The sequence below is a fragment of the Lichenostomus cassidix genome, chromosome 9 (assembly GCF_008360975.1).
Source record: "Lichenostomus cassidix isolate B80296 chromosome 9, HeHo_3.0, whole genome shotgun sequence".
NCBI classification, from domain to species: domain Eukaryota; kingdom Metazoa; phylum Chordata; class Aves; order Passeriformes; family Meliphagidae; genus Lichenostomus; species Lichenostomus cassidix.
Genome location: NC_139490.1, coordinates 6678223 through 6691279, shown reverse-complemented (window position 1 = coordinate 6691279; position 13057 = coordinate 6678223). Strand labels below are relative to the sequence as shown.

General features: G+C 38.0%; 1 protein-coding gene across 11 annotated transcripts in view; it reads left to right on the top strand.

Annotated features, from left to right (window-relative positions):
• The window catches only part of PEX5L (peroxisomal biogenesis factor 5 like), a 104736-nt gene that overhangs the window by 81029 nt on the left and 10650 nt on the right, over positions 1-13057 (top strand). For 9 of the 11 annotated variants that reach the window (XM_085069091.1, XM_085069095.1, XM_085069096.1 and 6 more), the window contains 5 exons: positions 53-149; positions 599-673; positions 5728-5823; positions 11654-11770; positions 12671-12814. In XM_085069091.1, the coding sequence (XP_084925217.1) occupies positions 53-149; positions 599-673; positions 5728-5823; positions 11654-11770; positions 12671-12814 (529 nt within the window). The remainder of the gene's footprint in view (positions 1-52; positions 150-598; positions 674-5727; positions 5824-11653; positions 11771-12670; positions 12815-13057) is intronic. The other 2 variants (XM_085069097.1, XM_085069099.1) reach the window with 1 other exon arrangement.

Sequence of the window (13057 nt, the reverse complement as noted above, 5' to 3'; positions counted from 1 at the left end):
GAGACAGAAGCAGCATGTCCTAGTGTTGAGTGTGTAAATGCATTATTTCTAGGTCCACAGAAAACAGATCACAGTCTGAGCTGACTAATGTCAAGAGTGCCTTGGACTCTGATTCAACATCAGAATTAGAACTTGCACCTGCAATACAGGTAAGAGGATTTGGTAGATTTATTAGCAATAAAAAGACAAGGAGGAATTTCCCATTGGCTAACAATTGATATTCTGGGAGAACTATTCAAGGGATATTTTCAGGATCATCAGGGAAAATATTTGTACAGCTGAATCTTCACACACCTCTGAAATAAATAAGCTATGAAATTAACTTGCCTGTGTCAGCACCTGAAACATTCAGAGTTTAATACTGCAGTGAGCTGTGACCTTCCTATAGAGAGGGGAAAACTTCAAACTACAGTTTACAGTACCATCTTTATCCCCTTCCTCCAGTCCTGAAATTCAGATTTCTAGTGGTTCCCTACCCATGTTAAATATCTGTTCTTTAGGTCTCTTGGTCAGGCAGGAATCCCCAGGATTGGGAAATGGCTAAGGAAAGCAGGAAGCAATCATTGGACCAATGTTCATTAGCAGTTTATCTCCACAGGTGGGAGAGCAGTGTGGTCAAAGGACTTTTTTCTTCTGGAAAAGGAACTCTAATACGGAGGGCTCTGGGCTAAAGGTTTGTAGATTTGCCCAATTCCACTGTTGTATTGTACATTGGACAGGTCTTGCTGGAAATGATTACTTAGGTTTGCATGTATGTGTGCACATCCAGGTACAAATATTTATAAATGCAGTCTGATAGATCAGGTTGTTCACACCCCTTCTTTGCTGCTTCTTACTTTTTAACTGAAAGATTTCAGCCATTGCCACTGGAAGAGGGAAGAGAGAGTTTTCTGGTTGATTAGGTTTTTGTTGAAAGTAACTTTCTCCCCTTCCACAGTTGTTTCTAGGCTTGGGCTTCAAAAACTTTCTGTCAGATGGAAAATCTGGAAATTAATGGAAAATAATAGCCTCATTTGAAAATGGAAAAATGAAATTATGAACCTTTTTTTTTTTCCCAGAAAGTAGAAATAGAACCCAGTTATCAGATCCATTTCTGGGTTTTTCTTAGGAAAAAAGTTTCCTTTACTTCTCTGCCTGTCTCTACATTACAAACAGGAGGTTTTTTTCCCCCCTCTGGAAAGCCTCACACTAGTTGTAATGCATGATATCCTTCCTTTCTCTGCAATAGGTTTGTACATCTTAGTAATGGAAAAGATCTATGGCACAATATCATCCACTTGAAATGGATGCTGTGTTCTCACATATTTGTCTAGCTCATATTGAAGCACCTCTGACCCTTTTTAGGAAGCTGTTCCTCAGCCCAATAGATCTAAATTCCAGGACATTTGTGCTCAACCAAGATGTGTGTAAGTCAAGTAGACAGTGCCAGAATTTAAAAGCTGTGCCTTTCTGTAAATCAATTACAAATTCAGTGTATCTCTACTTTGTATGGTCTATTTCCTGTGTATCTTCCACTAGAATAACTGCAGAAGGAAAAATCCACATTTTTCACTCAGTTTAAGTTCAGTCAGTTGAGGCTCCATAATGTTTTGTAAAATGACTGATACTTCAAAATAAAAAACCCATGAAGTTGAATGAGCCAACTTGAAAAAAAAAAAGAAAAAAGCAGACATTAAAATTCTTATCTGTTGTCTTGGTACATTTCATGTTTTGTTTTGATTTGTCACAACCTGCTTGTTTCAAACTTGTGGTCCATTTGAGCAACAAAACGTTAAACTGGCAATTATTAGTGCAGAAAATGACCTGGAGTGAGAATGTGTTCTTATTCTAGGTAGGTTACTTAGAAATGTAGTGGTTTTGATCACTGCCTGCTTCATCCTGCTTGTACTTGGACTGTCAGAGTTGTCAGCTCCTAACACACAGGCTCATCTGTCTTGACCAAGTTCTTAATCTGCTTGCAAAAGAAATCACGTTAGGGCTTTTATCAAAGCATATGTTTTCCATCCTTTGTCCTCTGTAGGTCTTGTCTATCTCATTTATGGGTAACCTTTGCAAAAGCAACACATTCTGCAATCCCCTAAAGATTTCATCTTGTCAAACTTGCTGCAGTTTTCCATCAGCAGCTTCCCAATCACCTCATCACTCATCTTTGGCATGTTGGATTTAGCTCATCAAAGTGAAATGCTAAGTAACTGGGTCATATTTTCATTAAAATTATGCAATCTTCTTAACAAAATCCTCTGTTTACCAGCACTTATGCCAATACAAAATCCAAAAGACAAGCCTTGAGCTACTGAGGGAGGAATGTGTTTGAAGGCTGTGATGGGCAGTGGTCACTGGTGGCTGTCACTGCATGTGGCTGTCCTTCTTCTCAGCATTTACTCACATCATCCTTTACTTGTTATTAACTCTTCAACTGTGTTGGCCCAAAGTATCCTTGTTCTTTCTTTTCTCTGCCATTCTGAAAAGATCCTTGTTATGCTTTTATTGGTACTGAAATGTCCTACAGTGTTTGGGGTTTTTTTTGGAAGGTTTATTTTTAATCTTAAAATTGCAAACTGTGGAGAGAGATAGTATGTTTCATTGTCTATGCATAAAGTCTGCTCATGTTTTAACTTTTTTAATGCTTTCCTGGGAATTTGAGATATTTCATTGCTCACAAAGAATATACAAAACTCCTGACATGGTAAAAACTGTACCTAATTCTAATATGTCAATGCCCTTAGACAAAGGTATAGTGAAAATCTTATAAGCATTAGTAATCTCCATTTTGGGGCAACAATATTTAGAATGTAAAACTGATTCCCCACTTCTCCCAAATAAATGCAGTAAGACCAATGGCCCTAACTCTCCTTGGATGTGCCACTTACCCTACGGAAATGAAGAGTTACAAGGGACAGTTTTAGCTCATTATTTAAAGACTTGATCAGAAGTTAAGACTGTCATTTAAGCCTCTCACCAACAGAGCTTTTTCCCCCTCCTGCTGTGTGTTTAAAGGAGGAGAAAGTATTTATCTGTGGGGATGTTGTGGGGACAAAGTGTGTTCTCTGTCTTGGGGCAGAGGAGAGGATCTCTGTTTTTCTTGTCCTCTTCCCTACAAGCTCACTCTGCCCTTCTGCAGCACAGCTCAGGCTGAACATCATCATTTACAGGATTGTCCTTGACCTAAGCAATGGCAGTCACTGGAAACAAATGGGCAAAAAGCAGAAGTAATCAAACTGTTTGCAGGAGCCAACTCATACATAATGGAAAGGCCAGGAACATAATTAGTGCCTATCAACAGAGTCCTGTGTCAAGAAAAACAAATTTAATTCTTTGATCAGATTACAGGTCGAGTTGATAAATGTTGATGTGGGATATTCTACAAGAGGTTGGAATTAATATGTCATATTCTGATTGTAAAGTTGGCACCATGCAATGTGAATAAAGATTTAAAGTGGCCAACCTGAGGTATCAGGAGCAGCAGTTATTTACTAGGAATTGTAATCACTTGGGGATTCCAAAGAGAAGCAATGTTCTTCAGTATTATTGATCTGAAAATAAACATACAGGCCATTCCTCAGAAAATTTCCATATGAAGCAGTGGTGGAATGAAAAAAGTGAAAATTAGGGATACATAAAAAAGAGCTGGTGGTCAAGGCATCTGTATAAATATGTATTGCAATACAGGCACTGGGAAAAGCATACATTTCAGAGCAAGAATGCAGCACTACTTACAACACTAAGCTGCAAGGCAGTTTGAAACAACAGGAGTTTTCACTCTTGGGGAAGAGGAGTGTGTAGAAGCAAACATAATTAGTGGGAGACAGGAGATCAGCTGATTTCTGTATAGAGCAGCAGCAAGACAGGTGCTGGAATCAAGGGTTCACTTTGTTTGTCTGTATGGCTATAAAAAATTAGGAGGGAGAGTAAAAGTGACACCAAAAAAAGTTTAAATCTGACAGTTTCATAATGAGATAATTAAATATTGTAATGTCTTTATATCATTAAATGTCTTTACATCACTAACACCTGATTAAAATGATCAGTATTTTTCTACAGAGAAAAATAAGGAGTACTAAAAAGTGCTTTAAACTACTGGAAAAAGTAAGAAGTGATAGTGGGAAACTGAATTTAAAATTAAGAAGAGAAACAAGGACGGCAGTTAAACAAAGTGATGACATTAGGGTCTCTTGATAAATTAAATCCAAGCAGTTTCCTCAAAAACATGTATTTCAGACAACCTCAGTTTATTCTCTGAAGAACAAGATTTTGATTCCATGGGCATTGAGTGACAAATGCCATTATTTGATATATAGACAAATGAATGATCTGAACCAGTTGTCTCTTCTGCCCTACATTCTATTAATCAGTTAAATAACTGGTTTGTGTATAGGACTGGCTTTTGGTATGTTTTCAATGACAACCTGAAATCTCTTCCTGGCCTCACCAAAGAAAAATAATATTTCCCAGACACAGACCAGAGGTAAAAGATTTGAAAGCAGAAACAATAGATCCTCAGTGCAGCCATTCCCTCACTCTGAGCTTCCTGTCACAGCAAAGTCCAGAGCCCAGGGCAGGACAAAACACACAGTGCCACCAAACCCACGTGCTTCTCACAGGAATTGTGTTGTACTGTTGTTTTCTTACTTGTGTTTCATCCACTCAATGTACATTTCACTCATCAGTCTCTAACTGAGAGACCAAAGCCTCAGGAGCAGAACAGAAACCCTGGGGGCTCGTTTGACAAATAAATCTCATCTTTCGAGGTGAAAATCCATGTGTGTACAACCAACAAGTGTGTTTGACCATGTGTTACACGTGGCATATATGAAATTTCAGAAATGTGTCAGATGTTCCATCCCAGCAGTGACCATTCCAGCATTTCCAGAGTCAGCCCAACGAGTCTGATGCGAGCAAAGTTGGTCTTTTAGCAGTGTGGCTCACAAAAATTGGATATAACAAGCACAGTCATCAGAAATATAATCAGGGAAATTAATGCAATTGGAAGCACGGGCACACAAGTGGCTAATGAGTTTAACCTCTTGACAAACACTGGGGAAGGGATTAGCAGTCAGAGCTTTGTTTAGCAAGATTAGGCCACTTGGTGCTTTTTCTGCCATCTTTAAATATTGTTTGGTTTTGTACTGTGCTTTTTGTTAAAAAAAAAATTAATTGTTTTTAACAAAAGAACAGGGAAAAACTTATTATGTGCTTCCAGTGGGATTGACCAATAGTAAGGTACATAAGAGAGGTGCTGATTGTAAAAAGGATTTGTCCTTCCAGTGAAATCCAGGGCAAACATGGCTCTCCAATGTGATCCAAAAAGAAAACCTGAAAGAAAAACACAAAATGTGCATGGAAAAAAATACGGTTTTTTTCCTGGATCATAGTCAGTGGAATGCATTCCCACAGTCATAATGCAGAAGGAACAAGGAAAGTAAAAGTCTTTTACAAAATAGTCAGCTCCCTCCTTTCGGAGTCCAGCTCTTGCATTGCCTTTTCTTGGATGTCTCTTTTTCTTTCACACATCTTGAGTGAAAAGAAAAATCTGGAAAAGATGAATTATTCTGCCTCCCATAAGTGGTCTCTGCTACAGTGTAAGAGAATTCAGAGGAACTCATGCAGGGAAACAAGAAGTTTTCCCCAAGAAAAAGGCCATTTGGGGCTCTAGGCTATTAAGGAAATAACTCAGAAATGTGGCAGGGAGTCTATCACCCCTTTCTGATTTACTCTCCTATTTTCTAGGCACGATCAAGTAAGGAGCAGCGTTGGGGAACACCTCTTCTCTCCAGAAATCACTCCTTGGAGGAGGAATTTGAAAGAGCAAAGGCAGCTGTTGAGGTATTATTTCATTTACTATTTTCATTTTCAGCTGATGTTCTACAGATTCCTTATTTATCTTGCAGCACAAACATATGAGAAAGTTGGAATTGGATTATTTAAAGCAGAAAAAAGACACAATTCATTGAGTTATTAATTTAAAATAGCAGCTTGTCTCTTTAAAAAGAAAAGAAATCCAAACCCCTTAGCTATAAACGATTAGACAGATCCAAGTTTTAAAGCTCCATTTTTATTGATGGAGCAAAAGGGTAAATTAGTGTTTTCCTGTACCCCTACTCCAAATTGATCCCATCTGGATACAAAGCAGAATACAATTTTTTTAGCAGAACTCAACAAAAAATTTGATATAGATATCGATCTGGAGCATCATTATCTTCTCAGGGACAACCCTTCAAAATCCCATTGCCACAAAGAGCCAAGATAGCTCCATGCCAGCTAGGACAGAATTTCAGGCTAAATTATGTAACAGCCACTGAAATGAGTTCTTTGGGTGCAGAGGATGAAGCTGTGAAACCAATTCCTCAAAACTGGTTATTTTTAGCATAGACTGCAGGCTCATTAGTCTCCAAGCCATCTAGAACACTTTAGGAATATTTGAGTTTAAGATTTAAATTTTCGTCATGTATTTTAGTAGTCCTCTAACTCAAGTTTGATACCACTCTAATTCCAGTGTTGACAGTAGAATTGTTCTAGGTTAATATTGGCTGATGACAAACAAAAATCAGATCCTGGCTTCTAGGCAGAAACAGAATTTCTTCTTTAAGCAATTAATCTGATTAGTAGGCTTTTTCATTATATGCTATGGTAAGATGCAGGGCTTCTACCATGGTTTCTTGGGATTTTACTGCACACTCAAAAATATCTTGTCTCAGCATACAAGGCTAAAATGGACACAATCAGTAAATTAGCTCTTTCATAAACTAAGCACTGAAGGCATTTTTTCTTTCCAGATCAAATAAATTCTCCATAAACAACTGCTGGTGAGGCACAAGAGATGTTTTTGATGTCACACATCACACACATTTGCTCCTGGCAGGAAAGGAGGGACTTGCTTTCAAATTGCCACTGCTTAAAATGCTTTAGATGTTCCTAATTGCACTGCAGGCTGATCCTGGAGGTGGGACGTGCTGTGCTGTGACCTGGGAAAGCAGCACAGGCAATCTGATGCTGAACATCTCAGTGCTAGTTGTTAAGCAAATGATGTCAGTACTCCTGCAATTGCCAGAAATTTGTGTGGTGGGGACTTTCCAGACACTCAGCAGAAAGAAAAATGAGTTGAGTCCAACAACAGATTACAAGGCATTATTGAATTACTTTGCAGAGTAAAGTAGGGAGGAGAATATATTGGGAAAAAAAAACCCTGCAGACTAAAAGGTCATTCTGAGGCAACAGAGACAGGTTGTTAAAATACTTTAAAGTAGCCTCAAAAATGGCTGTTAAAAAGAATCTATTTAAATGTTTCCCCAACTATAGCTGGCAGCCTTAAGTTATTCTTTCTGCTTAAAATAGAACCTTGGGCCAGGTAGTTAAAATGTAAAGGAAAGGATTCTTCAAGACCTTGTAGAGCAGTTATTCCCATTTGCATGTGAAAAGAGCTGAATTTTCATCCTAGCTAAAATGAAGTGGTAAGAAAGCTGGAATGATTGAAATGAATTGGAGCCCATCTCAGAAAGATTAGTGCTTTCTTAAGTGGAGAATAGATACAGTTCAAAAATTCATTTTTTAGGCTTTGGATGTTTCTGTAATATTTTGAGATTGGGAAAGCTCCAAGTGGTAAGATTAGCCAGAAAACTGATCGAGAAAAGGAAGTAAATCTCAGGTTCTTTGTGGCCTAGTTCGAAAGGAATTAATTAACAATTCAGTAAATGAAGACACAAAACTTTATCCTCCACCCAGTATTCTCTTTAGAGCTTTGGGAATGGTTTTAAGATGTCAAACTTTGAGATTAATGAAGATTTGTGAGGTAATTCTTTCTTAAGAAGGTTTAGAGATGTCTATGCCATTGGGGAATCTTTTGAGAATAAAGTGGTAAGTAAAATAGCTTTTTTACTAGAGAGGGTCCAGATTCCCTTGCAGTGTTTGGGTGCTCACAGACCTCACTACCTTTTCTGTTATTCTGAAAATTATATTTGATTTTTTCCTCATGATTTTTTGTCTCAATAATTTCCAAGTGCCATAAGAACTATATCTTAACACAATCTTTCTAATAATTATCTCTGTTTTCACCAAAAATTGGTACTTTTGTATTAAAAAAAAAAAAAAGCCAGGATGGGGATTCAGATCCATCCTGTACCTATATGCCATTAAAACAATTGTTTTATCAACCACCATCCTACTGGTGATGAGTTAGAATAAATAAAAAGAAAAGCAAGAAGGTGCAAAAACTTCCATCTAAGAAGTGTTTCAGAGATGGGAAAAAAGCTGTTTTGTATTTTCTTCTTCCACATTTCCCTGATTAAACTGCAGATGCCACACTGTTTTGTGAGCTTATGCAAAAGAAATTTGGAGCTGTCCTTCTCAGCATCATTTTATTTACAACACAATGTCACATGAACCATCTGGTGTATAATGTACTGTTGTGAATCCTCAGAGCACATTACAGCTAAATTATGTGACAATAGCAGGAAAAAGATGGGATTAATTTATTCCAGCCTAGCAAAACAGTCCTGGACCATCAGCTTTGTGGTTCCCACGGGTACTGGTTGGAGTCTTTTCTGTACCTACAATATTCCTGTCTCACCATTTAGACATTTCTTTGGATGGCCTAAGACTGGCCAAACCACATATTAAATTGGGAACTAAGAACTTGAGTCATTCAGATGCACTTTATTTGATACTCTTTCAAATCACAGTGGAAATCTTTGCCCTGATATATATTTTTTATCTCTGAACTTCACTGAAATTTCCAGATTTTGTTTTGAGAAGGTATCAGCTGAGGAGATCTTACCTAGTTAAGCACACAAGTTTAACTTACTGTCTTTCACATCAAAGAGTATGGTAATGCAGTAATTAAAAAAAACATGACAGAATCTTTCTTTCTTATGCATTGGTCAAGAAGGAATATTGCAAATTAATTCTTGGCAATACAGGACAGGCAAAATTCTAAAAATTATGACAATACATAAATTTATAAACACATCCCCTACCCCCTTTCGCTGGATCATAGAAAATAAAGAGCCTAGAAATATTTTGCCTCCCATTTGTTTAACTGCTTCAGCATATTTTTAAATACTAAGAGTAAAAATAGCCTCTTTGACAAAATGCAGAATTTTCTGCTTGGGAGCAGTCAGATGGTATGAACATTTTTCCTGGTTGTCATTCCACTTAACTGCTGCAGATGATCTGAGAATGTGTTAAATGTGTTCAACTGGTCTGACAACTTTTGGTTCCTCCAAAGTGCTTCACCAGCATTAAGGTGGCAAAAACATTGAAATGAGGTTAATTGGCACCAGTGGTGTAGCAAATAGAGTTAAAATTAGATCTAGGAGCCTTGATCCAAAGCCAGGCTTTCAGAAAGGCTCAATATTAATTTAACCCTCCTGCCACTGAAGCAATGAAAAAATTTAATGGCAGCTGATATAGACTTAGACCTTCAGCAAAGACTGGGGAATATTTACAATCCTCTTCCTTAAGGACATTAAACTGCTCTGTTTTTCACCTTGGCCCAAACAGCAAATCTTTTCTTATCATTGCAAAATAACAGTTGGTCTTGTGTGCAAGTACTGTAGGATGAGTTGAGACATAATGGCAAAGCTGCTCTTCTCCTCCTTGCATTTCCCCTCCTCCTTTGATTCACTGTAGATGGACATTCAGAGTGGCTGCTTGAGTGCACAGTAATTCACTGGCTTTTTGGGTGGAGTGTAAACACAGTGAACTTCTCTGTGAATTATAAATATGTAATTAAACAGCAGAATTTGAATTTAACACCTAAACCCACTTATATGCTTGCTTACTGTATGCAGAAATATGATTTGATGCTTCCATAGCATTGATTCGTAAGGGATCTTGGGAGGGAAAATGCAAGCAAAAACTCCAATATAAATATCATATATATGTGTATAATTATTTCTAGAAATTTCTCAGCTAAAAAAAACCCCATATTATTTTTCAGCACTTTTATTAGTTTTAATCTGAAAGGAAGAGAAATTTCCACTTTTTTACCTCATGCTGAATCTCAAAATTACTGCTAGTAAAAACTTGATCACATAATTGTCATTTCAGTGCAGTGGAGATTTGAGCTAAATGAGAAGCAGTTGATGGAGGCACTTGTTGAACAGGATCTTTTTAGGGATTCAAGTGCCTCTGGTCATGGCTGATAAGAGTGAAAGAGGGAATGATCTGATTCATTATCCCAGCCTTTTCAAACCTAAATGGACATTTCAGCACAATCTCACAACTATTCATAAGAATGTATTTTCTTCAAGCCTGGAAGGAGAGCAGATTCTGAAGCGGTGTAATGGAGTGGTCATGGGCTGCTCACTTCTGTTACCTGCAGTGAAATCTCTGCAAGACTGAATGGATCACAATTTATTCCCTTCTCCACAGAGGAGCATAGCAGGCACCTTCACAGATCCAATAATTGCACAATCCAGACAATCCTGAATCCCCTGCAAGAAGGAATGCTTTCCTTTTTCCCAGCACCCGAGGAGGGTTGCAGCAATCCTGGCTGTGGAGCAGCAGCACAGTTGTCAGCCTTGTAATGAAGATTCACACAAAGCTATCTGGACCAATGCATAAAACCTTCAATAAATTTTGATTAGCACCTCACTCTCAAATGGTTCTGTGACACCTCAATAGATTCATTTGTGCTGCTGTCTTTGACATATAAATAAGCTGAGAAACTGTGTCCCCAGTGCTGTCAGTTCACTGAAACACTGACCATGTCCTTGTAGGAGCTGGACAATTTTGGAAAGGCTTGTAGTGCTCTGCAAATATTCTGCTGTGAGTCTCCTCTTCAGAGTCCCATGACTAGAGTGTGGAGGCTGAAAAAGTAGCACCTTAATTTGGATTCTCCTCTTCTTTAATTCTATTTCTATTTCTTGGCATCATTTTCTAGTGGCCATAGTTGTTGCCTTCTTCTGGTCGTTGCTAATCTCATTTGTTGTCCCAAATCTCATCTGTTTTTCATAATTTCTGTTTCCCTTGTATGTGCATTTTTTCCTCATCTTTGAGCTGAATATTAATCTTACTGAATGATTTTATAATCTCTTGTAGATTATTCTCACCAGCAGAGTATACAATGCAATATTAAGATTTCTCCACTATGCCAAAAAGCCTAATTTATATTACATCCCTTATGCAAACACCCTCTGTCTAAGCTTTGGCATTTCTCTTTCTCATAGCTGAAAATGATGCTGAATATACCAAAGTGAGCAGTGATTGCTCTCTTTCAAACTGTTTTATCTATTGTTACTCTTTTTCGTAAGCACTTAGTTGATTTTTCCTTTTTTTTTTCCTTTTCTTTGTCCAGGGACTTGCAACATTAATTTCCTTCAACTTTTGCATAACAATTTGCTGTTAGCATCAGTAAGATGCAGTGTAAGCTGCTGCAAATCCTGCTTCAAATAGGACATACACTGCCTCTGAGATAAAGAGTTTTCTGTTGACAAAATGCATTCCAATATAAGAAAGGAAATTTAATTACATGGAATTCCAAACAGGAGCTGTAATATTTCAGTCTGTGTGATTATTAATAGAATTAATACTGCTCAGCAAAACTGACAGACTCAGGCGACTGGTAGAAAGGAATTTTAAAGTTTTTTTTATTTTAAAAAACCCCTTTATTTTAAAGTTTTGTTGTTCATTTTCTCTTTTTCTCCTTTTCTTCTAGTCTGACACAGAGTTTTGGGATAAAATGCAAGCAGAATGGGAAGAAATGGCTCGCAGAAACTGGATTTCAGAGAACCAGGAAGCACCAGGGCAAGTCACCATCTCAACCATTGAGAAGGTAACCAAGTTTTTTATTACACTACATGCCCCCTGTGCAACTTTGAGATGAGCTTCAGCTATTCCAGGGAACCCAAGAAACTCCTTGAACATGGAAGCTGATTTTACCCAAAAGAGCTCTTTAATTGCCTGGGAGTGGGGCAGATTTAGACAACCTTACCACAGTGAGAATACATTTAGAAAATTCAGACTTGCACCTTGCCTGAATTCAGCTGAAAGGATCACAAACTGCTGGATTATGGACACTTTTGAAGACAGGTGCTTAAGGAAGAGCACCAAATAAAAATATCTGGGCCAGCACATTCAAACACTGCTGAGGATAGAAATTACAGAGATTCTCTCTCTCTTCTCCATTCCTTCCACTCCATATTTTAATATGATTTCTCTCATGTAGCTGACATTAGCACACACCCTTTACACTGCAGTGACTAGAGAAAAAGGCAAAACTTAAAGGAATACTAAAATAAACTCGGGTTCTTGCAACACTGTTCTGTATCTGGAAGGTTAATTGAAGATTTCAGGATTTTAAGCATGAGGTTATGAGCACTGCAGGGAGTCCACTGCTTGGTGTGTGTTCTCTACCATCAATTTGGATGTCCTGGGCTCAGAGGTTCAGTTCTGCTGTTCCTGCAGGCGCTGTGAGTTGTTGACATTATCTTTGAGGGAGAGCTCAGACTAATTTCAGGGCTAAAGTAAAAACGAAGAGAGCAGAAATGTAAAATTTCAGTGATGTGACTTTTTACACTTTTTGTCATTGAAATTCCACGGGGGAGCTAATACCATTTCCACAGAACAAAGGTTGTTTACACCCATTTGGAAAATAGTGAGTCATTGCAGTTTTTAGGTCTGTCATTCCCTGCACCTTGTCACTCATCACTGGTCCATTATCTCTCCTCTCCAGGGTTATTATTTCCATACTGAGAATCCCTTCAAAGACTGGCCTGGTGCTTTTGAGGAAGGACTGAAGAAAATGAAAGAAGGTGACCTGCCTGTTACAATCTTGTACCTGGAGGCTGCAATTCTACAAGAGCCCAACGATGCAGAGGTACTCGCTGCTGTGAATACTGACAGAGGAAAAGGGAACTCTCTTTAGCCTGAAATGATGGAATGATTTCTGGGCTCAAGCCTTTGCTAGTCATGACTGGCTGAAACATTGGATTCTAAGGGTTATGAATTAGTGAATGCCTTTAAATAGATAACAGTGAGTTCTTCATAGGATGAGAATCTGAGTTTGAAATGTTGTTGTTGGAAATGTTTCAAACCTTTCCTTCATATCCTGATGTTTTCA